The 26,461-nt window shown below is 41.1% G+C and overlaps 1 protein-coding gene across 12 annotated transcripts in view; it reads left to right on the plus strand.

Annotated features, from left to right (window-relative positions):
• LOC146521807 (adhesion G protein-coupled receptor L3) overlaps nt 1-26,461 on the plus strand; it is a 281,489-nt gene that overhangs the window by 152,945 nt on the left and 102,083 nt on the right. For 10 of the 12 annotated variants that reach the window (XM_085144243.1, XM_085144224.1, XM_085144236.1 and 7 more), the window contains exons 6-8: nt 3,935-3,949; nt 6,620-7,420; nt 25,902-26,252. In XM_085144243.1, coding sequence (XP_085000369.1) covers nt 3,935-3,949; nt 6,620-7,420; nt 25,902-26,252 — 1,167 coding nt within the window. The remainder of the gene's footprint in view (nt 1-3,934; nt 3,950-6,619; nt 7,421-25,901; nt 26,253-26,461) is intronic. The other 2 variants (XM_085144230.1, XM_085144271.1) reach the window with 1 other exon arrangement.

A 26,461-nucleotide genomic window follows, 5' to 3' on the forward strand; every position in this document is an offset into this window, starting at 1 on the left:
TCCTCTCCTTCGTGCTCTTTCCGTCGCCCGACATCCTCGTTCTCGCTCCTTTTCTTGGCTCAGTGCCTTCATTAATATTGTTCTACTCTAATAACTTTCCCATCTTTCAAACTTTACCCCACCTGCCCCCTGCCCACTGACCTCCATACCTCACTCTGTTGCACTCTCCATTTGGAGGAGAGGACTCTTGTAAGCCCTAGTAACAGAGGTTAATCCTCTCTTATTAGAACCGAGATTACTGAAGGGGAAGGGACAGGAGCAGGCGCACGGGGTGGATGCTAACGCCAACTACGAATGACTGACAAAACGCCATGTCTGACATAAAAGGCTTGTTCACTTCACGGAAAAAAAGAATTATATAGAGAGTTAAGATGTAATAGGCTCAGTAGTTTGTTTTCAGCAGGCTTTCGGTGTGCTTGTTTAGATGTAGACTGCAAACAGCTCTTACTTTTCCCTTACTCTTGCAAGAGTCATGTTTAAAAAAAAATAGGTCACTCAAGCTCCCACTTGAATACATAAATTTACTTTAAATTTGAAATGAGCTACTTAATGTTTGAATTGAGTAACAGAAGTAGATCAGTGAGAAACATTTTCCTGCCTGAAGTCACAGTGATGAAGCTGAACTCAGAAGTACATGGAGTTATTATTCACAGTGGATAATGCTAATGCGAGAGATATCTCTTGGAGTGAATTAATCACTTGATTCTGCTGATCTGCTTAGCTCTTCTGTGTGATTTAGCATCTCTTAGCTAGCAGGTTTTTAATTTTATTATTTAAATCATTTATTTTTATATTTTTTGGGTAGATAGAAAGGCTGAGAATACTAAATTTGAACATGCTAGTTGACCGCCAGTGTTGGGTAAAACAGGCTACAATGAGCTACAATCAGATGACATTTTACAGCAGCACAGGCTTGTTTCTTTCTTCACACTTGCACTGCAATCACCTGATTTCAGTTTTCAAGGGCATCGCTTTTAATTTTTAATGGCACAAAAGAACAAGGGTGTGACGGTAAATGCAAACTGCGTCCAAGACAGACACAGTTGCATTACACTGCTAACATAACTTCAATTCTCTGCAAAGATCTCTGCAGATAGCATGCTAACACAAAGCTAGCCAAACACCCAGAATGATGTTAAAGCTGAAAGTATGCTGACCCCAGACCAGCCGCCTGAGGCTGATCTTCAAAACAGGCAGTGATGGTCAGCATTAGTATTGTAGCCTCCGTTTTTACAGTAGAATTTCAGTGGATTGATTTTGTTCTCAGCTTTGCATTAAAAGAAAGACTGTATATATGTCCTCGTTAGGATAGGGATTTGTGCTAATGAGTCTCTAGCTGTAGGGTTTTATTATTAACTGGTTTTATAGAGTAATGCAAAAGTAATGCAGCAGGTAGTGCGTTACTTACTCCAGAGTAATTAAGTAACATAAGCACTTTTTTTTAAAGTAACGAGTAGTGCTGTAACACATTACTCCTTTACTTAGTCATCTAACTACCTCAACACTGATGACCACTAATAAAACTCCAGTTTAATACTAACGTTGCTCTCTGTCTGCCGTGCAAATGGTAACGCGAAATATGTCAATGTTTCAAGTGTGTGTCAATAAGAATGTGTTTATGCAGATTTAAATCTCGATCTCAGTCCAGGTGAAATCAATATCCAGCACGTCATCCATTATAATAATCTAATAACAGTCGCACCAGTCAATTTAGAATGATTTACATCATCTGCTGCATCCCATTGAATAAGGGGAGGTATCTTATACGGTAATCATCATTATTGTCATCAGTCTGTTCAGGTTATGAGTGTCTGATTATTAGTTTAGGAGCTGAATCAATGTGGTGTTTTGCAGTGGCTGAATTGCAGGACAGATTGTTTTCGCTTGAACAAACTTGAAAATGGTTAAAACATTTCTGAAGAATTCAGAAGTTTCTAATTATCATAAGATTTTAAAAAGTCTACAATATGTAAACATTTTATATGACTGGAGAAAATTCAGTTGCATTTTATATAGTGCCAGAATACAGAAATCAAAGCTAAGAGAAGCTACTTACAGAAATGCTGCACATTGTGCTGTATATGGAGAATTAGGTCAATTTAAGTAGATTAACATGGGTGAATGTTGGATTATTGGTTTTAAGTGTAGATTACTTAATGGAAATAAGAATAAATTTTCCTTTCTTGTGGTTTATTTCTAAAAACAAGTGTTTCCAAGTCACAGCGGATAGTTATACGTTATATTATTATTGTTGTTATTATTATTATTACAGGATTTTCATATTTATCCTGAAAAACTGTCATGGTGAATGAGAGGTGTATATGTGCAGGTAAATACGGGTACATATGGTTGATTTGTTGATAGTTGATGACGATGATGTGAAGTGAATGACCCTTTGCCTTGATTGTACCCCGGGAAGGGTTCTAGCCTAGGTCAGCATAACTAAGGGAGGGTCGAGGTCACCTGATCCTGCTCTAACTATAGCATTAAGCATAGGGATGGGTATTGATAAGATTTTCACGATTCCGATTCCATTTTCGATTCTGTTTAACGATTCGATTCTTTATCGATTCTCTTATCGATTATTTTTTTTAAAAAAAGGAGAACACTAAGGTCAATTAGCTTAGATCTTTGTTTTATATCTTCTCTTTGAACAAGATAGAAATTTAGGAGTAACATGGCCTTACAAACCCAACAGTGAGATCTTAAGAGATTCACAGCCTACGGCTCTTCAATGGGGTGTCACAGGGTCCCCAGGAAAAAAAATTGTAAATGTAAAATAATAAAATAAATATTCTTCTGTAGCAATAACAAAGTATAACATAAATTATTCTGTAGCAATTACACAAGAATATCCAGTAATGTCCCTGCCTACAATTAAACACATTCACTTACCGAAAATCGGGGCATCTGCTGTGGCAAATAGGTTCAAGCCTTTTACCACAGACTTAGTCACTGCGCTGTGACATTCGTCTATCCTGGCCTGAATGGAGACGCTACCGGTAGACTGCAGCGAGAACTGCCAGCATCTGAGCCAGCCAGACTCTGTCTGTCTCTCTCTCATCACCTAAATGCACAGTAATGGCAGGTTTTGTAATAAGGCAGATCGCGCTAACATAATATGCACTGTTAGTTGATTATTTACCTGCCGCATTAACAGGAGAGGACGTGCAAACGTTACCGCTGCTGCTGGGTTGAGGTTCACGAGTCCGGAGCGGAATTAAAAACACGACATTCATTTAAGGTTATCGCGTGTTTTGTGAGCAAATGCTTTTGCATATTCGTAGTGTTTCCTCCCTTAAATTAAATATCTACTTTGCAATTATTGCAAGTTGCCCTGTTGTCATCCGTTCTCGTAAAGTATAACCAAACTTTTTAGCGTTTGAGCCACCATGTTTCCTGCCAGGTAAATGACGCTCCGCAACGTGGTGACGTCATTTGGGGCGACTGGAATCGATAAGGGAATCGTTTGCAAAAATGGCAAACAATTCCAAGGAATTGAAACAGTGGGAACCGGTTCTCAACAAGAACCGGTTTTCGATACCCATCCCTAATTAAGCATTAAGCTTAAACCTGCCATCTATAAATGACAATATGAAATGTTTTTTATGGCTTTTCTAAAAGCCCTGCCTCGTCTCATACATTCCCATCCCCACAGCGATGTCTCTGTTTTTTGTTGCTGTGCAGAAACCCAGAGCATGTTCTACAACAATTTCAGAGTTGATTAATCTGTCTTTTTCCAGCAGGCTCATATGAGGGCGCAACGCTGTCTGCTCTCTAAAAAAACAACTGATGATCAAATTTTGTGTGTCCCTCTGTTACTAACCCATGTTTCTTTTGGAGTGTCTGGAAAATAAAGACAGTGATCACGATGTTAACCTGTTCTTTGTATTTTTTCTTTCTTTCTCTCTCCCCTTCATGCCTAAAAAAATAGAAGTGGAACAAAAAGGTAACTAAATACCAACAACTTTTCTTTGTCTTTGCCACCTTGCATTTCCATTTGGGCACGCGCTTGCTATTTGCCGGTGACGGGCCGCTACGGCAACTTTTCGTAGGACCATTGTGTTGTTCGCTACTGTGGCTCAACATGCATTTCATGGGGAATATCTGGTTTTTCCATGAAACACCGTTAGGGAATTTCATGTACAGCAGCGTCCAAAATATTAATTAACCTTCTGACCCCGTGCCTTCACTTCTTGTTCATCAGCAGTATCAACCACACGGGTTCTGATATCCAAGCCATCGCAAACCTCCTCGCTGCTGAAATCTCATAACCCCGGCGTGTTTTTATTCCCTGTAATAACTGAAAATTCTTCCATCTCTGCGTTATCAGCTGCATAATATTAAAGCAGAGGGCTATACAGGTTGATCAATAGCTTGTCCAGTAAGCTGTCAGCATTTTTCATTATAGCTCTAACATGATGATGACTATAACCTTCAGGGACTAAAAAGAGTCAATACTAGGGATAAATCATGGCAGCTGTATTCTTACCTTATCAGCACTGTATGATGCTGCAAAACATATGCTAAAGCTACACTTGTGCCCCAGGAGCTTTGTACCGTGTTTGTAGTCTTACCTTTTAACACGACCTAGAGAATTTGTTCGTTGTCAGATGTTAACAATAAAGATGGATCGAAGACAAACCGCAGAAGTGGAATGAGTTTGGCTTTGATACCTGCGCCGCATTATCTTTTTGCATGACGCCATAAATATAAAGCCGGGTTCGAGTTAAAGATGGGATTGAAATCATTACACGAGTCGAGAGCTCTGCTGAAATGGCCGAGGCAATGCATTTTTTTCGGTCTCGTTGTAGTCATTAGTTAATGACGTATCGCGAAACCAGAAGCAACGAGAACGAGCAGCGAAGGTGAAAGGGGAGTTACAAACGTTTTACCGATGTGACGGGCGCTGCTGTGGCAACGGTTGTGAAGTTCCCCATGAAAGCCATGTGAGCCTGTGTATCGCTCCTCTAATGTCTTCCATTCACTCCTCCATCTCTTGCATCCTTAAAAACGACAAAAAAGCATATTTTACAACCTCCATAGAGCCCAGTGTGCTGTCAGAACAAAGCTTGCCGACTCTGACCTTGTACCCCAGCGCATCTTGTGTTTCTCAACCATAGAAACGGCCCTCTTAGCATAGCGGCACACATCTAGCACCGCTGAGATGTGTGCCGAGGCTGTATGTCAACAGGACGCATCTCGCCACATTTTCACCTGCAGGTAGACAACATGTTTAATCTTAGGAGATTACAAGGGAAAGAAGCCTCTGTGTGTTTTTTTTTCTTTTTTCTTCTCTGTCTCTTCCTCGACGGAGCCCGCAGCTTTTACCTCTCAATGGATCCACGGCTAGAAGCTGTCAGCGCACTGTCAGGCTGCTGGCTTGTTACAGCGGAGAGAGCCTTCTTGCACACATTGTTTTTATTTCTGATATTCTTCTGGAGCAAACCTGTTGAAAGTGGGGGAAGCTCTTAATTGTGCCTTCTTTTCTGCCTGTGTTTGTCCTTCGTCTGCTGTTTTAGCTTTCGTTGTTACATGTGTTATTGTTTGTACAATTTTAATTGCAGTATTAAACTCTTACGCTGTGTTGTTGTTGTAATTCTGTATGCAGATGCAATCTACTTAGAAAGAAAAGAAAATTATAATTGCCTCAGTCCACGATAATCCATAATGAACTAAAATTAGCTTTCCACCATTGACCCTCTCCAGCTGTATTGGCTTTATCAGATCTGACTACAAACCAGTTTACATATAATTAGTTTATTGTGTGTGGGGCTGTAAATCATGTCACGGGGCTGAAAAATGTCATGTAGGTGAAATAATGGACAGGCTATCATTACACAGATGATGTCACTTTAATTTGTTTTCTTTCTTCTAAATCTCTACCTTGGCCAATAATTGAAGTGCAGCTATTTATCAAAATTTTTAGGTTGGTTGGGGGGGGTGTTTAATGCTGTTTACTAAGAAGTGCCGCTGGGGTGCTTTAACCAAAGAGAAGAATGAAACCTGTTTTCTTCCCTGGCACAGTATCTAATTGGATGTGAAAATAAGCCGTTGTGCAAAGTGTAACTGAAACTAAAGGGAACCAAAATGGTAATTTGTGTGTGTTTCTGTGGGCGAGTTAGTGGTGTTCGGGTAAGTTCCATCAGTGACTTCTGACTCGTTTCTGCTCTGCATTAAGTCAGCAGAGATAACCCTGACTTCATTTACTCTTCTCTCCCTCCAAACTCAAAGCCAGTTTATTCAGACAGATTGTAACTACTCGCCTCTGGGGTCCGGTAACTGTAGTCGAAGTATCATATGTAACAGCTGAAGACTACAGTAAGTAATTGGAAGCAAAGCAGTGCTCACTGCACTGGAGACACTGTTGGAAATAATGAAAAGGCTCATTGTGGGTTGGGTTTTTTGTTATTGATTGTGTTCTGTTTAATTGTAGTAATAAAATGCAAATAATTCTAACTATCAGTGTTCTTCACGCAAATCTTTTTTTATCTGCTTTACTTCTAAAACTGCCCATCTTAACACAGATTTAAACTTGTTCAATTTTGTCTCTGATTCGTCTGTTTAATACCTGCCAATGTAACTCTGTAATTGTCTTTCCCCATTTTTGGCTCCTCAGTATTCCTGTGCCCAGGGCTTCTGCGGAGGGTGTACCAGAGCGAGCATCTCTTTGAATCGGACCACCAGTCCGGAGCTTGGTGCAAAGACCCTCTTCAAGCTTCGGATAAGATCTACTACATGCCTTGGACACCCTACCGCACGGACACCTTGACCGAATACTCATCCAAAGAAGACTTTGTCGCTGGAAGGCCGACAACGACCTACAAGCTTCCGCATCGCGTTGACGGAACGGGCTTTGTGGTCTACGACGGGGCGCTCTTCTTCAACAAGGAGCGCACACGCAACATTGTCAAGTTTGACCTGCGAACTCGCATCAAGAGCGGCGAGGCCATCATAGCCAACGCCAACTACCACGACACGTCTCCGTACCGCTGGGGAGGGAAATCAGACATTGATTTGGCTGTAGACGAAAACGGCCTGTGGGTGATTTACGCGACCGAGCAGAACAACGGGCGGATTGTGATCAGCCAACTCAATCCCTACACACTGCGCGTTGAGGGGACCTGGGACACGGCGTATGACAAGCGTTCGGCATCCAACGCCTTCATGATTTGCGGAATCCTTTATGTGGTGAAGTCGGTGTATGAGGATGATGACAATGAAGCGACGGGAAACAAGATCGATTACATCTACAACACAGAACTCAGTAAAGATGGCTTCCTGGACATTCCTTTCCCCAACTCCTATCAGTACATTGCTGCTGTGGATTATAACCCCAGGGACAATCTGCTGTATGTTTGGAACAATTACCACGTTGTCAAGTACTCTCTTGATTTTGGAGCATTGGACAACAGGCTAGGTAAGTCCAGCTTCTTTATTTTTCATATACATGAAATGGCACTGAAAGACTTAAAGGTGTAAGAGAATCTGAATGCGTAGGAACATCACATGAGCACGCATAGAATTTGAAATGAGGATCTCATTAAATTTGAATTTGAATTGTTACTTTTTTTTCTGCAATGAAACAATGATGAAATTTCAGATGGTAGGCACGTAGCAGGACTCTAAAAATCCCAGCCTTCTGGCTAGGTGTCATTCCCAGTGTGTTTATCGATGTTTGACCAAAATTTGACCAGTGATTCCCAGTGTATTATTTTTTTATCCACTACCCTTTCATTTTGTAGCCACTATCCCATTCCAAATTTCCAGCTGATAACAAAAAATGCTGTATTAAAAATAAGCCGTAAAAGCATTCTGATGTCAACGACTTTCAGACGTGCCCTCCTTTTCATGTGTCTGATTCCATCTGAACGAGTCACTTTTCCATAAAAGTCATGGCAGCTTCAGGTTGAACCTACTAACGTTTTTGTATTGCATTCACCACTGAATGCAGTCACATTAATGGAAAGGCACGTACAAGACAAGTACTGCATATGTCTCTCATTCATTTATTCAGATCATTGAAAGATATGATATTTGAGAGCGTGCTAAACAGCAGAAACATGAAAAAAATCTAATTAATTAATCTCACAGAAAAATAAAGGAAGTCTTTTTTCAGACCTGGAGCTGTCACAGAATCACAGTTTATGAGCTGAACTTTAATAATCATCTTATTTGGTTACTACACTTTGCCTCCCTTTCCTTCTATAATAACCACATACTATGTGACTGTGTATCACTTGCGGTCATGTAGTACATAATATTGGATGAGCGACTATATGAGTAAGCTGAACGCAACAATGACCTGTCTGGGTTCATAGTGAGCTCATTGCTATATGATCTGACATTCCTACCGGGATGTCAAACTGAATTTACATCAAGGGCCAGATGCACTCTACTTTGAACTTAATGTAAGAAATGTAAATTTCTTTAAAATTTATTGGAATTTCCAACCCTTTAATTGTTTATTTGTTACTTAATTACTTTGGTGTAGCATGAATGACAATTCAAGCTTAAAATTGATGAAAATACAGTTAAAATGTCAAGATCTTTGAACTCCGTCCAGATTGGAGTTGAGGTTGGGTTGATTCTGTCCCCCGGGCCTTATGTTTGACACCCCTACCCTAGGCGATGAGTGATTTTACTTTACTAATGACTCTTTTGATCTCACACCAGCTATTTTTAAACTTTTTATTAGCGTGTTTGTTCCGGCTGACACTTTTTTTATGTGTTGCGTGAAGAACAGCTTGGCACGGCACGTCTTGTTTTTGTCGGATTTTGGTCAAACACTGATAAACATATGCATTTATACTTAAAGAGTGTGTGGGCTAGTGGCAATTGGCTGTGGGTATGGTGCTCAGTGTATTTTGATTCGTCCCAAATTGGAAGCGAAGCACAGTTTAACACATGGCGATGTACTGCAGACAGATGACTATTAAAAACTGTGCCTAGCATAAATCGAAGCACCATTTTTAGCATTCATATGATGTGTTTTCTTTCATCACATGTAACAATAGGAGAAAAGATTTTTTAGGCAAAGAAATAATAATTCTATTGTCTTAAATTCTTCGGCGCGTCGCACATTTTCTGTTTAACTCGAGAGTTTTTCCACACATTTTTTAGGCACGGGCTTAGGGCTTTTATTCAGTCTGGCTGTTGACTTTGAAAAAGGAACAAGTGACTGCTCACATTAAACTTCCCAGAACTCTTTTGAAAAGTCTAATTTCTCCACTCCATTGTTCTTTTTATAAATTGGTGCTTGTTGGGAAGCATAAAACGGAGAAAAAGAACCTGTTTTGACACACCAAGGTAATTCTTTGCGCTATCTCATCAACAGCTCCAGTCAAAAATGTCACAAGTTATTTGACTGTGAAATCCTTACTCCTGCTTTCTCCTCTGGAGCTTTATTCTACCTGCCGCTTGCCAGTTTAATTTATTTTCTTTAGCTGGCTGCTACTTTTCTCAAAATCTTTTTTTTTTTTTTACACATCGAATCGCGCTCCAGCACACCCTGTAATGCATTCATTCTTTCAGCGGCCGTACTTACAGCGTTCACGTTTGACGATGCATGACTGTCCAAAATGTAATACGTCGTAGTTAAGGACCTTAGAGCGGTGTTATGTGCTTTTTATATGAGATGGTTCGGCGTTTATACGCAGTGGTCACACATTTCTGTCATGTAGAAACTTGCAAGTGCAAAGTCTCAGCAGCAGACTTCCAGTGAGAAGTGTTTGATTGTGTTATTGGCTGCTGTTGCAGAACAGGCTGCCCTCCAAAGAGTCTGCTGCATAAATATAGATAGTAAAATGTTGCATTAAGTGAATGGATGAAGTTGCAGAGCAAATATAAACGTCAGATAAACAGACTGATCGAGGAATGAAAGAGTGATTGAATGGGCTCCAGAGTAAGGAAACATTTAGAAGGATACAGACTTAATCTGAATAAAGCACTGGCTGTTAGCTTCCACACGGTTGTCTCTCACGAGTAGCCTAATTTTAAGATGGCAGGATAGTCACAACCACATTGTTTGAATCAGCATCGGCGTACCACTTCACTGCACACAAATTAGTCTGTACTCGCAGCTGTATTGCATTGTTTCTTCCATTAATTTGCTAGTCCGGTGAGGATGCGCAAAGAGGGAACCTGGAGACATCTGTCAGAGAAAAGCACAACGATGAACGAGCTGAGAAAGTATGGAAAATGAGGATTTGAATCCTTTTGATGCAACAATGTGAGTTGTTTTTAAGCTAAAAAGAAATGCTAAGTGTTAGTTGTAGTTCATTCTGAGTCATTGTTGTCATTCAGCGAGCCCAGAACAAATGATTTGATGAACCACAGAACACTAGAGAGTCAAAAGCCGATGTAGTCTCTTCCTTTTCCTGCAAACATGAGCTTCTGAAATTTGATCCAGTGTCATGATCACAGTGCCTGTTAGCGCTTACAGAAAGGTGTCATTCTCTGATCGCACTAACACAAGCTCATTTCCACTTGTGCTTCCACTTCCACGAGCATGCCTGACCTGCCACAGCAGTGGAGCATGGTATATGGGCAACAGAGCAGCAGATACATGGCCAGACCCACAGCTGGGGCTCCATTGCCGTATGCCCAGGGTACAGCACATATTACGGGGGGAGTAGGTTGGGGCAGGGGGATGATGACTAGAATTGCCAAAACCACATTACAACCTTAAAAAATGTGTCCAATTTAAATCTACAAATTAGGTTGGATGTGCACACTGGCTGTGAGCTTCACTTAATTGTCCTCTTGCAGCCTCCTCAACAAGCCGACCAGTATTTTGATCCAGACAGGATGTTTTTAAAGACAGATGATCCATGCACAAGTGTGCTCGTCTGATAATTAATTTCATTAACTTGGAGTAGAAAGTGTAGCTTTTAGTAGGCAGACATAAAAGCTCTGTTATCACTTTTCATGATCGGATTTAATGCTGATTATGTGAGGACAGCTGAAATAAATTTGCTGTGTTAATATTTTTAAAGCATAAATGAAAATAAAGCTTGAGGATAACACTACATGAATGGTTAGTAGCACAAGCATGCATGCAAGCATGAACTTAAAAAAAACAAAAACATGGTGGTAAATGGAAAATATTACAAAGGCCAAAGCAACCTCTCTAGAGCATGTTGATCTGACAGTAGCTGACTCTCAACTATCCATCAGCCAGTGCTTCATATTCACCTTTTGTAGTGTTTTTCACCTCCTCCATCACGTTGCGATTCAGCTCAATCATCTCCTTCACTGAGGACAGACTTCACGGGATTGTTTCAGGACTACAAAGATTGCCGCCCAGCAAGTTGAGGAGCTGCATGAAATTAGTGTCAACGCTGTTAGTTGAAGACCAGGCAGCCAAAAGAAGAAAAAAAAAAGAAATCCTTGAAAAAATTGATGTTCCAATGAAACCAAATACAGTGGGGCAAAAAAGTATTTAGTCAGCCACCGATTGTGCAAGTTCCCCCACTTAAAATGATGACAGAGGTCAGTAATTTGCACCAGAGGTACACTTCAACTGTGAGAGACAGAATGTGAAAAAAAAATCCATGAATTCACATGGTAGGATTTGTAAAGAATTTATTCGTAAATCAGGGTGGAAAATAAGTATTTGGTCACCTCAAACAAGGAAAATCCCTGGCTCTCACAGACCTGTAATGTCTTCTGTAAGAAGCTTTTCTGTCCCCCACTCGTTACCTGTATGAATGGCACCTGTTTGACCTCATCATCTGTATAAAAGACACCTGTCCACAGCCTCAACCAGTCAGACTCCAAACTCCGCCATGGCCAAGACCAAAGAGCTTTCGAAGGACACCAGGAAAAGAATTGTAGACCTGCACCAGACTGGGAAGAGTGAATCTACAATAGGCAAGCAGCTTGGTGTGAAAAAATCAACTGTGGGAGCAATCATCAGAAAATGGAAGACATACAAGACCACTGATAATCTCCCTCGATCTGGGGCTCCACGCAAGATCTCATCCCGTGGGGTCAAAATGATCATGAGAACGGTGAGCAAAGATCCCAGAACCACACGGGGGGACCTGGTGAATGACCTGCAGAGAGCTGGGACCAAAGTAACAAAGGTCACCATCAGTAACACACTACAACGGCAGGGAATCAAATCCCGCAGTGCCAGACGTGTTCCGCTGCTGAAGCCAGTGCATGTCCAGGCCCGTCTGAAGTTTGCCAGAGAGCACATGGATGATACAGCAGAGGATTGGGAGAATGTCATGTGGTCAGATGAAACCAAAGTAGAACTTTTTGGTATAAACTCAACTCGTCGTGTTTGGAGGAAGAAGAATACTGAGTTGCATCCCAAGAACACCATACCTACTGTGAAGCATGGGGGTGGAAACATCATGCTATGGGGCTGTTTTTCTGCCAAGGGGACAGGACGACTGATCCGTGTTAAGGACAGAATGAATGGGGCCAAGTATCGTGAGATTTTGAGCCAAAACCTCCTTCCATCAGTGAGAACTTTGAAGATGAAACGAGGCTGGGTCTTCCAACATGACAATGATCCAAAACACACCGCCCGGGCAACAAAGGAGTGGCTTCGTAAGAAGCATTTGAAAGTCCTGGAGTGGCCTAGCCAGTCTCCAGACCTCAACCCCATAGAAAATCTGTGGCGGGAGTTGAAAGTCCGTGTTGCTCGGCGACAGCCCCAAAACATCACTGCTCTTGAGAAGATCTGCATGGAGGAATGGGCCAAAATACCAGCTACTGTGTGTGCAAACCTGGTAAAGACCTATAGTAAACGTTTGACCTCTGTTATTGCCAACAAAGGTTATGTTACAAAGTATTGAGTTGTATTTTTGTTATTGACCAAATACTTATTTTCCACCCTGATTTACGAATAAATTCTTTATAAATCCTACCATGTGAATTCATGGATTTTTTTTTCACATTCTGTCTCTCACAGTTGAAGTGTACCTCTGGTGCAAATTACTGACCTCTGTCATCATTTTAAGTGGGGGAACTTGCACAATTGGTGGCTGACTAAATACTTTTTTGCCCCACTGTATGTCCCATCACATGGAAAGTTTTCTTACTGCCACGGATAACAACTGAAAACAATTACTCCTTCTCTCAGCTGCTTTATGTTTACTGTCATTGGTTCTCATCCAACAAAGTGCTAATAAATAATCCTAAAACAGATCCTGAAATGGTTAATTTGGAAATATACCAGTTTTTAGGTTTGTACCTTGCTTCGAAAATACCAAATCAAACATATTTTAACTAACAGTTTCAACTAGTACGACCCATCTCAGCTGGACTTTACGCTAATCAGCAAAGGTAACATGCTAAACGACATGTTAGCATATTATTCACTTAGAAAAGACCTCCTTTAGATAAACAAACACGATAACTAATTATCGTTTGTACTTTGATGCTACTGTGTTCTCACTATATACTGGAGTGTATACTGGGGTTAAATATATTTAACCTCGCTTCTGATTTTTAGCACTGCATGTAGCGCAAACAACAGTCAAGTCAAAAACTGACTTTTACTTTGAGGGTTTTCATCCAACGCAGTAGAGACAACAGAAATGACACTGTGTAGTTCTGTTCTAACTATTCATTAAGCCACTAAGGATCACTGTTTCAAAGAGAAGACTGCCATTAACTAAATAAAAGAACAATAAAGTAGATTCAGAGCATCAGAAGACACACAAAAGCCAATGTTGGAATTCGGTGTAATGAGTTGTGCATTTGTTGGCTTTACAATAGTGCTGTAGTGACAAAGCAGATACATTCTTGAATGAACAGATCAACCCTAACTTGACCGCAATTCCCTGCGTCATTGAATTGCTGTAGAACAGGTTACAGAGCTGAGTCATTTTCACATATTTATTGACTCTCAAGCTACAAATTTCTGAGCAGATCTCAGTAAATGTAATAAAGTTGCTTCATTTACCGTCTGTAACTTTGCAAATTGTGGGTAAAAGAGAGGCAGCGCACTGCAAACAGTGCTCCGCAGGAAATCAGAAAATATCCATTATCAAAGCAGACTGTTTTCTTACTCTCGCAGCAACGTTAAGTGGGAGTGAAATTTAAATCTGCCATGTTATGCTATTTGTATTTTTATGTTTAGTTTGATCACCTGTCTGTGAAGAGGAATATATGAGATTATTATGCATATTAATTTAATTTTAAAAAACACATTGAAATGTGCTTGTAAACTGTGGTTATGATTAAGTTTTGGAATCTTCTATTCGTAATTAATAGTTCATAATTATTCTATAAACATTACATTGATGTAATAAATATTTTAACAGCTTTCAGAATATATAAGATCCCTCTAGTTCATGATTTACTACCGTGCCGGGAAAAAACAACAAACAATAAAAGCACCCCTCTTGACAAATGATACCCTGCCTCTGATTGTAATACTAAATTCCTAAGTCATTACAACAGTTTAAAACCAAACAATGAGACATGTATATAACCTCAAAAGCTTTAAAAAAGTGCCCCTGCTAGCAAACTAGCTAGCTAGCTAATTGAGAAGCTAGCTAGCTAGCTAAATATCCCTCTCAAATATCCCTCTCAAAATTGTCTGTTGGTATCTTCCCTTATGCTGCCAAGATGGCAATCATCTTGAAATATATACAGCTGTTCAAAATAATATTTTTTAACCTTTTTTTATTTTTATATGTTCTTATGTAAGCTTGAACATGGAAGCACGTGATTTCCTTTTGCAGTATGTGTCTTGATCTTAGCGATGAATATTTTTGCGTAGCTTGCTTCCAATGAAGTTATCTCCACAATGACGGTATCAGGTACAAAACTATAAAGTTTTTTTCCTGACAAACTTAGCTGTGGAAAGGACTTTCTCCAGGCCCCGACTTTACCAGACTAACCTCTGTGCTGTCTGCCACAGTGAGCATGAGGCGCTCGCTGCATTAACTCCACAGGACAGGAAAGGCAAGGGCAGCTACATGAGAAAATTTGCCTCAGCCTCTCTCACCTGCTGCTGCTGTCTGTAGCAGTAACATACCATCCATAAGTTAATATTCCAAGCTGCTTCCACGGCCTTTTTATGCTGACGTAACACCAAGACTCTGGGAGATTTCTATGTTTAGCCTCACATCATCGATTAAACATTATAATGGTGTGTTTGTTGTGAATGGCTTTAATTATGCCTGATTATGACACTTTACAGAAATCAGCAGTGCCTCTGTGGTCTTTGATTCATCTTGCCGTTTTAGTCAAACACCCTCTCATGTCTGCGTGTGTCACTGCGCGAGTGACTGTTTTCGTCGACTCATGATTGGTGCATTTGATGTGGCACAGTTGGTGTCATGGATACATTCATTGTCTGACAATCTTGTAATTCTGCCACATGTTGCCATCTGGCCCAGGCACGACGCCAGCCCTGCTGGCCTGGAGAGAGTCAGCAGACGTGACACCCCGACCTTCATGCCGAAACAGCCAATGTTTTGGACGTTCGGGCCATCTTGGCTCTATTTGGAAGAGCCTGACACATGCTAAATTGATTAAGACTGTCTAAGCAGTAAATGCAGGCTGGCAAAGTCGCCTCAGATAATGTGAGTGTGACTCAGTGTGCTTTTAAAGGCAACAAACTGTTGTCCTTTCTGTTCCACTGCTTATGTGCTTGGCTTAGAATAACTGTCATCACTTTTTTCTGCTTTTTTTTTTTGACAAGCTATTATATAGATTCAGAGATACCCTGCATTTGTCATATATCATCATAGTTTTTTTTTTTATCCTTACAATGCTTTGAGGAATATAATGCTGAGCAATTCAAACCAAATGCTACCGTTCCATAAAAATGCAGCCTTTTGCTTGCTGTATGAAGCCCTTTTTGATGTTGGGGCTTAGGAATGTAGGCTACATGCTTATTTGCAGGCGAGGCACTTATCACATGCCTGGTGCACCTCTCGCAGAGGGCAATTTTCTTCGAGGGAAAGTGCAAGGTTTAGGATTATAGTCGAAAATGATTTTTCTAACACGTGTATGCAAATCCGTGCACCCAACCCTGATGTTGCACATACACAAACTTATGCACAAATTCTTCTAGCAAACCCTTTAATGCCGCAACACAATGGCCTTCTGTTAGTAATGCAGCTTTAGACTTTTTTTGCACTGAGAGAGCGAGCTCGTTGTTGTTGTTGAGCCGTTTTTGGATGTTTCACAGCAGGGCTAAAAACAAATTGTGATATATTGGCAAATATAATTGCTGTGGCCATTTTTCTGAGACTGAATTAGGGGAGACCTTTGAGCAGGTATGCCCATGTTTCAGGTAGTTCACAATGTGCCATGTGCTCATACCCTCTCTGTGATACCCTATTATATATCATATGCGTCCCTCCTCCTGACTGGCCATCCATCACTGGCCTTGGCGGCTCTGCCTTGATCCAGAAATCATACACAGATCACCTGTGTAGTGAGAGAGGTGGCAGGCAATCCCTCAATTAAGGCCAACAACCAATCCATCTCTCCTGACGTTTGCAGAAATGGAAAAAAAAAACATAAAGTCACAGTCAAAGTTCTTTGCAAGACAAATATTTGTGATTTCTCACATTGTTTGTAGTGTATGCATTTGGGTGTTTTAGTTCAGGGATCTTTTCCACCACATCTCTTGTCTTTTATAGCTCCTCATGTGTGATTTTATGTGAGTATGTGTGGAAAGTGGTTTCTCTAGAGCCCCCCAAAATTGCCACAGTAAATTTAACAGGCTTGGTAAGCTCGGTGGCCCACAAGCTCAAAGTGATTTATTTTGGCCAATCAACCGAGTAAATCTGATTGGAGGCTTCTAAAGCATCTTTAACTCTCTTTATCACCAGTGTCAGATTGGCCGTATCCATTTGGCCCTTTCTGCTGTTGGTTGACGGTATTTTGAGAAGCTTTGCTCTTTTTCTTTTTCTTTGGCAAACGGTGGGACCTTGGAGGAGCGTGCTTTTCCTTTAGTGATTTCGCAATTCCCTCCGCGCGTGTCCTCGCACCTTACTTTTTCCTCTTTCTGCCTTCCCTGATACGTTTGACGATGTTTGGCTGTGTCACTAGCCACTAGAGACTCAAGGTTTGGCTCTAAGGATTTAAACTCATTCCAGCATTCTTCCTTGTAGCTTGATGCTAAATATTGGGTTTCTGTGCACTGTGAGTTTGAATGCAACCCTACCACAGCACTGTCTTTCATACTGTAGACATGTAGATGTGGAACAGATTTGCATACTTCTTATTACCACGCTTCACTGGTAGGGCGAATTGAGCGCCTTTTCGAGATGTGAAAATATAAATGTAGAGATTAAATTCAGAAGATCCTGTTTTGCAAATGCATATAAGCTACGTTCACATTAGGCAAAAACACTGCTTGTTTACTGCACAGCTGTGTGGCTAATTCATCCTTCAGTACTTCAGGATAGAACATTTGCAGGCAGACTTAGCTCATATCTCTTCTGTCATTTACCTCAAACACAGTGAGTGTCTCTCCGGGCCCGTGTCCATGTGTGCATACATATCAGCCCGGTGCATACGCTTCTCCCAGCACTGTGTGACCTCCATCGATGCCCTCTCAAGTCCTGGGAAGAGAGCTCGGGAATGAGAAATTAATTGCCAAACAATGCATGGCTCCCATCCATTATGGTTCTCATCATGTCAGATGATATCGAAGCATTACCGGATGTCTGGCTGCATAATTTACTGCACCTCCTCCCCACCAACACCCACAGCAGCAGCAGCAGCCCCGCACCCACAGCCCCAGTTACACTCCCTGATGGATTTGTGGGCTTGTCTCAAAAGGTTCCATTTAATGGCAGGACGACTTTCATCATAATTATCATCATTTTATTTTCAACCCATTCCCCTCAACTCATGAGGACGTGTAGCATTTCAGTGGGATTGTATGACATAAACATTAGGGAAATGATCAAATGAAGAGCTGAGTGAATAAAGCCGTGAAAGTGATGGCTACTGATGTTCTGTTATGAAAGAGATGCTACTGCTTTTATTATTTTTCTCTGCATAGATGAAAAAAAAATGTCCCAAGATAAAATTTTACATTATGATTCTGATTTATGATCGCTTAGCTGTTGTCTGAATGAGTGAACAAGCCAGTTCTCTTTGCCACACTGGGATGTAATCTCTTCATTTTACATTAAACATTTTGTCTTACATTTAGAAACATCAATTAAATGTACTTAAAGTGAAGCTAAAGAGTCATAAAGTTTATTTCTTTTGAGCCTGCTAGCATGACATGCAGCATTGATGTATGTTGACCTTTATGACTATCAATTTAGTTCTATATCCATTTCTACAGAGAAGCTGCAGAAAGCTGATTCCAACTTTTTGTCTGAAATTAGAAGTTTGTTTTTTTTTGTCTAGAGCATGCCGTAGCATGAATTTTGCTAGCTTAGCGTAAGCCCTGCTAACGGGGGGACGCAACAGGTGTGACTCTCTCCTTGAAGCAAATTAAATTTAAGCACCTTTTAAAGCTTCCTAGACAAAAAAAAATCATATCATATTAAATCTTCTGCAAGTAATCAAGGGGCTAACTAGCAAGCTCTGCAGTTTGAGCAAGCTACATAGCAAATTTTTAACCTTTAACCTAATCTTGCTCAAAGACGAATGCACTTATGCCACAGTGAGGTATCCATGGTCCTCTGTCTGACCACCCACAAGTCTGTGGTCACAGTTAGTCAGACTTTAATTATAGTTAATCACCAAATGGGTTTTCACCCAAATTATGCTCAAGCTCACATTTGTTATTCTCAGTAGATTTCAGTTCTCATTACTTTGTGCAATAAAACCAACCAACGACAAGAAAACTCGCTTTTTTTCACAAATTACAATTAGCTACTATTAGCTACTCTGTTAACCTCTTAAGCCCCAAGCCTACCTGATCTCCTGCTTTTTGCCCCCGTATCAGGGGGCGTTGGGGCTTAAGAGGTTAAGCTAATGAACTGTTAAGAGCTACCATGTTCTGGTTTGTCTTGATGCATGCTGCCCAAACAAGACTGCAGTCTTATGCATTGCTTCAAACAGGAGAAACAAATAATCAGACTTTTAAATTGCAAGTATATCACACGGGAATGTTAACATTTTTTTTGTTTTGTTTTTTAACAGCAGTTCAACAGATTAATTGGAACTGATTAAAAATGTTGTGTACACTATCTCATTTCCTTGAAGAATCCAAAAGCTTTGCCTTCAACATGGTACCCAACAATGTCCAACTTGGGTGGACATCACAGCCACACTAATTTGCTCAAAAAGATCTTCTCACTTTTACTTCATACTTCCTATTTCTACAAAAAAGTGCTGATGTCATAAAAAAGTAAGACGCAGACGAATTTACAACATGAAAGCAGCGCTCTCAGATCAAACATCCAAATGACAGAAGTGTCATTATGGCCTGCTAACAACCTTGATCGTGGATTCACGTAGGATTCAGTCTAAAAATATGTGTCCCAGCTCACAGAAATCTCATTTCATTTTAAACAAACTTGAAGAAAGTTAATTGGTGACATCACACATAGACTGTCCAAAATTTACTACAGCCCGGCTGAAGATGTAACGCATAAGGGTTCAAATGCTAAAATTAGGAGGTAATTGGGTTCAGCGCGAGGCTGGAAGTGTCACTATACTGGCTGATGCCCGTTTCATTTTTACCCCCAAAAGCCCTTTCCAGCTCTTTTGATCTCGAGTCTGCAGAAGTTTCTCCGAGACGCAAGTCGGCTCACGGTGCGGAAAGGCACGTCATATGAACCGGATCCATTTCATAATAGCATAGCAGGTTTTTTTCCTGGAGCAAAGTAGAGCGGGCTTATCTAATTGTGGGAGCCACGAGCCCTGGGATACAGAAAGAGAGGCTAATTAGTTAGAAATGAATGCTTTGAAATGAAGCACAAAGCTCTATGTGTGGTGGAAACAGGCTTCACACGTTCGGCGTGGGGTGGGGGGCAACAGAAGCGAGGTGTAAATGATGAGTGCAGCTTGCGTTTCAGTGAGAGTAGAAGTCAGAGTGCCCACAGAAGTTCACTACTATCCTATGAATGAAAAGGTGGCTGGTGGTGCACGAACATTCGGGATGTTCAGGAGCCCTCAAGCTTAGAAAGCAGGAGCAGCTCGTAGCTCTTATTCTTTTTAATCAACTTTGCAATGCCTTTGAGAACGCATCGAAGCTTAAATATACAGAAGAGGAATCACTTTGAGGTTTGATGTCATTTTATTGAAGTCGAAGAGGACGCCGAAGTGCTTTGTTTCACGAATCGAGAGGTTGCTGGCATTGAAACACACTTATGACCTTATTCCCAAGGAATCTTTGCAGTATTCCGCATCATTATAATGTGGAATCTTTTCATACAAAGATCGCTGTATAAAATATCTGGGTAATAAAAGAGTTACTCCAGTTCATTAAGAGACTCAAACCAAAATGTGACAAGCCCTTCATATCGTCCCGTAAGGTCACAGAGTAGTTCCTCGGGGCATACCAAAGACCTGCTCGCATCGTTTTCCTCCCCCTCTCGCTCTCTCGTTGTCACTTTGAATCGAATGGGGAAGCTGGCGAAAGCAAAACAAAATGTCCTTGTGTTGTCTCCAAGGCGATAGTGCCTGCAGACTGTGGCTGCTGTCTGCTGCTGCTGGCTTTTCTCTTTTTTTCTCCTGTGCTCATCGCATGAAAAAGATATTTAAGTTTGCTCAAGGACACTTTCTTCTCTTTCATGTGTGTGTGTGTGTGTGTGTGTGTGCAGGCATATTTAACATGCAGTATGTAGACAGGACATTCTGAAAAATAATTTGACGGTGGACTCAACGGGATCAAATGGAAGAATGGAATTACATTCCAGACGAGGTTCCCAGTGACTTTAAATTAACCTCATGCCGTGATGGTTATATCCTCAAGTCACATTTCTCTGTCGTATCACCCGCAGCATTCAGGGAGGTGGCACGATGAGTTTTAACATCACTATTCTAAAAGAAATAGTAAACTAAAGAGATCTTATGGCCTCTGACTTCGAGAAGCAGTTGGCGTTTTTCAGTTTTTGGCAGTGTTTGTTGACAAAATATTCAGAAGGCTATTGCACACGACATAAAATTTGTCATTTTTCCATTTTCATTTGTGTATGCAGGTTTAGCGTCTAAGCAGAGTGGCAGCACAACATCCTTTATGCTTAAAGCGTGAATTTCACCCCATCGGCTACTTACTTGGAAAGATATTCACAGATTCAACTTACGGCAGACAAATAGCTACAATCTCATTTTCAAAACAAGCTGTCCTCTGAAATGAATAACATTAGTCTGTGAGATGAGTGTGCCAGAACCATCTATAAGAAGTAACACCAAAAAGCTACCAACAAAATATAGAGAGGTTGTATTTTGGGGGGTAATCTTTACCTTGGAAATAAAGTCAGTACATCACCTCCTTTTACGCTGTGTATAAAGAGAATAGTTTACAGGGGAAATCTGACAGAATTTCACAGTCGTGCAGTCTTTTAAATTAGTTGTAGTTATTTATTAATGAGCTTTGAACCTCTTTTGCTATCAGTGCTAACACTCCTGTAGTGTTTTACTTACAAATCTATGTATGCATTAGAGCCCAGCTGATTTATCGGCAGATTGATGTTATTAAATATGATCAAACATTAGCTATTCAGGCATTTGTAAAGGCCAGCACTGCAACTTTGCTGTTGGCAACTTGTATTTGGAGTGCGACAAACACAACACCTTGATGATCTAAGTCAGCGGTCCCCAACATTTTTTGCGCCACTTACCGATTTATGTCCGACAATAATTTAATGGACCGGCCTTTAAGGTGTCGCAGATAAATATAACAAAATAAAACCAGTACCGGTACCAGAAAAAAGACGATTTATGCATAACACATGGGAAAAGACACAGGGAAACCGAATTAATGATAAAAACTATAAAAAATAAAGATATAAAAACCGATAAAAAACATGAAAACCATAAATTTCACACCCGAGCATAAACTCTCGCAGCCTGGTACCAAATAGCCCGGGGGACCGCTAATCTAAGTAGTTGGGGAGAACGTAACCCAGTAAATAAATAACTACATGTAGCAACTGTTTGGTAAATCTGTATTTGGTGTGGCTGAAATAAAAATTATAAGGAAAATATCGGCCGATATCACCAAATATTTGTATCGTCTGAAAAATCCTATATTGTTCAGGGTCTAGTATGCATGCATGTATTTTGGAGGTGGTACAGAATATTCCTATTCCTTTTCCCAATTGCCTATTCAGTCTGGTTCTTACCAAGCAACATGAACCCAACATAAACTGGTCTTCCTAATGGTTTCCCAGTGGTGTAAAGTTACCAGATATAAGGTATAATCCTTCTGCTGATTTTAGCTACTACATGGAAATAGAAGCATGAAGCATCCTGGTTGAGCGTTTTACTTGGTTTATTCTAACTCTATTGAAATGTGCGTGGCTGAAACACTAAAATAAAAAGTGACAGAGCAGATTTTACACAAAGAAGCAGAAGCTAATAGTCATAATCACAGACTGTATAAAAAGTGGATGTAACCATTGGGTTTTTTTGAACAGCTAATCTGAGGCCTTGACCTGACTTTATCTACTTACTGAGAGACTTAATGTCAAAAGGAAAAATGGAGCACTTACATAATTAAATTTCCTAATATCTGAGTGTGGAACGGTAGAGCGGTGGCTAGCACTGTCGCAGCAAGAAGGTCCTGGGCTGGGGCCTTTCCAAACACATGCATGTTAGGTTAACTGGCTGTACATGTGAATGTGATTGGTTGTCTGTCACTACACGTTAGCCTGAAACAGACTGATGAACTGTGGGTTGTATTCTGCCTTTCCCTCCACGATAGCTTGGATAGCCTCCAGCGCACCTGCGACCCTGAATGAGATAAGCAGAAAAATTAGACGAATGGCATAATTAAATCCTGCCATCACATACTTAATGCCACTTTGTTTTCATGTGAGAACTGTACAGGCTTTTCAGGGTTTTGGAGCTAGCATCTAATGCTTTAAAGCATTCAATGCTATGTGTGTCTTTTATATACAGTCTATTACCAACAGGAGCTTTAGCCCAGAACCTCTTGAGTGCACTAAAATAAATAATGGATCAATTTATTGCTGATTACATTCATTTTTTTAAATTCTAGCATGAGTCGTACAAGGAAGAATGTACTCCTCTGTATATTTACTCAGCAAAGAATTACCTCATTATCCATTTACAGTAGTGTGCTTACATTAGTCTGCATTTATATGTGTCTAAGCAAAAAACACTCCCTCAGCAAAATCCCTGACAATCACAATCACTTCAGTATCAGCATTCCTGACCAGTACAATCATCCCCTTATCCTAACAGGCCCCTCAGCACACCTGTTTCGCCACCGGCTTATCTTCGCTGGCGCACTGTGACCTTTGCTGACCCCCTTATGAGCTGTGAATATCCATGATCAGGTTCCCATCAGGTGCTCTAATGGTTTTTCTTTTACAACACGCAGTTTTAGCACCTCCAGCTGATTTCCGTTATCCTGAGATTGATTGTGCTTCCCCTTTTCCAGGGTTTGGTGTATCGTATACGAGGTCATTTCTCCTCAAATACAGATATAAATACGCGTAAATGAGTTATCTCATAAATAATGAAATAAATAGACTGGTGGTGCCCTTGAAGATATTTCTTCGTCCCATTTCCACGATGATCGCAGCTGAAGGCTGCTGCGGAGCAGATTGATGACGCTGGCTAATAGGGGATGTAGGATGTAAATGGGGATGTCTTGGTCGGCTGGTGGAAATGCTAAATAAGTATTTGAGCATTCGTGTGGTTTCTTTAAAGCCCTGTTGACGGGTTGCAGTGTCAGTTCATGATGCTGATGAGGGCTGGCGTGTGTGACTGTACATTTGTGCTGGGCTTATTTTAAGCGCTTGCACCCATATCCACTTCTGTGACAGCCTTCTGTTTGAAATGTTTGTGTTTTTCCACTTACCACTGATGTCTGCTACGTGCGCTAATTTGCGTTGTTTTTGTTTTTTCCTGCCTGCGATAGAAATTTGGAAGTTGTAAAAGCTGCATTATCTGTGAAGGTTCTCAGTCATCCAGGTCATCGTAGTCAAAGGAGCTTGCAAAGAAAAGCGTCTGGACTTCTTTAAGTTACTTGAAGACGTTTCACCTCTCATCCGAGAAGCTTCTTCAGTTCTAAGGTCAAATGGTGGAGAGTCCCAGATATAAATATAGATATATATATAAAAGCTGCATTATCGGGTAGTCGGGAGTAAATAGGCTCTGCGTGTCTTTAGTTCACATTGCAGCTCAATGAGGTTCTTGTTATAGTTCCGCTTTACTGATGGAGTGCCTCCACAGGAGTGTCCAAGGTACCTGCAGATCTTGAAAACACAACAAACTCTTTTGTTAGCGGGAGAAAACAAATACTCAATCAGTCTGGAACTCTCGCCGCGGCGGCAAACTATTTAATCAACCGTGGCTGTCGTCGAACGCTGTTAAGCGTTAAATGCATTGACTGCTGATAGAAGTCGGATGTCATTACAGCCTCCAGGGGCTTCTGCGTCCCCAACAGCGGCGCTAATTTATGCTGTCTTATTTTGCTTCTACCAAATTTACCATACAGAGAAATTGTCCGATTGTAAATTAAATCAGAGGGAATTGCGTTTCGAGGAGGATGGGAGGGGGGGGGTGTCTGTTATCTGAGCTCTCCGGGACGCGTGACGTCCATTACGTGTGCCAACCTAAAATCGACCCTCATTACATTTTGTTTTGCTCTCCTTTCATACAGAGATTAGTACCATTTGTCACTTCTGTCATCTTGATCGTATCTTTGCATTAGTCGGAAACGACAAATGTCACAATTGCATCTTTTTTCTTTTTGCTGAGGTCCAAATTGTGTGGGTGTGTGTGTGAGAGAGAGAGAGAGCACTCTCATTTGTTTAAAGAGTCTACAGCAAGCTTTCTTCTTTCGAATCGCTTTCAGTAATAAGATCACGACATACAGAAATGTCAGGGTAGCAAAAATAGCACTGTATAAAGAATAATACAGATTATACATATTATTAAAATAGAGTAAAAATATTCCATTGGGCATATTTTTGTAGACTAAAGCCAGGCTTTGGTCTTATGAAGCATGGCCTCCCCATGTGTCCTCTGACCTTCTCTGGCTTAATCGAGTCCACGCATTCATAAAAAGCCTGTAGCTAAATTAATTTGGGACCTCTATTTTCCAATCAGGGGCCCAAGGGAAAGCTTCTAAAAGGGACAGGATGGATGAGAAGATGGCGTGATTGATGACAGGGAGTCAAAGAGCGGTATGTGCTTTTGAGTAGGAGGAAGAGGATTACCGAGCCGGTGTGCGAGCACATCTCGGTGCACGCCGGTGTTATGATAGCCTTTGTCCCCCAACAGCTCAGGCAAACAGCGTCATTAGCAAAAACCTCCTGGAGTGTAACCGCAGGGAAGACTCACATCCAGGAAACAGGTATTTCAGTTTGTCCCGGCTGACCTCGAAATAGCACGGAGCTACAAAACCCGGGTATTGACTCGCAGAGATATGCCCTCGTCAACAGCCGCATTTAGACTACACAGCTGGAGGTTTGTGTAGTGCGCGGCGCTTGTGTGTGTAAGCTTAGCCGACGGGGGTCTAGAGCTAGACCAAACGCACACCCGTGTAAGTCACACCTGCCAGTTCCAGTTGATCCTCTTTGAACTGTTTTCTTTAAAACTGACACATGGAGAAGGAGGAAAGAATAAACCCGCATGCATACACTCAGGCTTGTTTCTTTTCTACCTGCACCAAAATAAATTTTCTCTCAGCGACACAAATGGAGTAAAAAAAAAAAGAAATTATTTGCTTTCAAGTTTCTTTAAAAAATTTTTTACATTTGAATTCATCGGCTCACTTTGTCGTCCCCTTTCTCTTTGTCGTTTCCTAGAAACGTCCTCCTCGATAATGGTGTACATGGATACCACGACCACAACAACGAGGACCTCCACCAGACCTCCTGTTACCACGACAACCACGACAACCAGGACCACCACCACCAAGGTGCCCGCCACGACGCCTTTGGTGGTCCAGTCGCCACGAACCACATCGGCAGTGGTGGAACCGTACCAGACGGTCTTGGAAGATTTGGAGCGAGAAGATGTCAACGCGGCGCCGGCCACCGCTAAGCTACCAAATCTTAGGGTGGAGTACTGCAGTCCACTGGTGATGATGGATGTGTCCTGGCCGAGGACAAAGCAGGGAACGTTAGCCAAGATGCCCTGTCCACCTGGATCATTAGGTATTTATATTTATTTATTTTGTCCTGTCTCACTTAACTGGCCACAGCAGATGGATGTCTAGTTCTGCTTGACGTTTCTTTCTGTTAAAGAAGGGTTTTTCTTTCCCACTGTCGCCAACTGCTTGCTCATTGAGGAGAATGTAATTGCTGGGCTAAAGCGCCTTGAGACGGCTGTTGTTGTGAATTGATACTGTACAGTTAAATAAAAT

This window comes from Neolamprologus multifasciatus, chromosome 3 (genome assembly GCF_963576455.1).
Source record: "Neolamprologus multifasciatus chromosome 3, fNeoMul1.2, whole genome shotgun sequence".
NCBI classification, from domain to species: Eukaryota; Metazoa; Chordata; class Actinopteri; order Cichliformes; family Cichlidae; genus Neolamprologus; species Neolamprologus multifasciatus.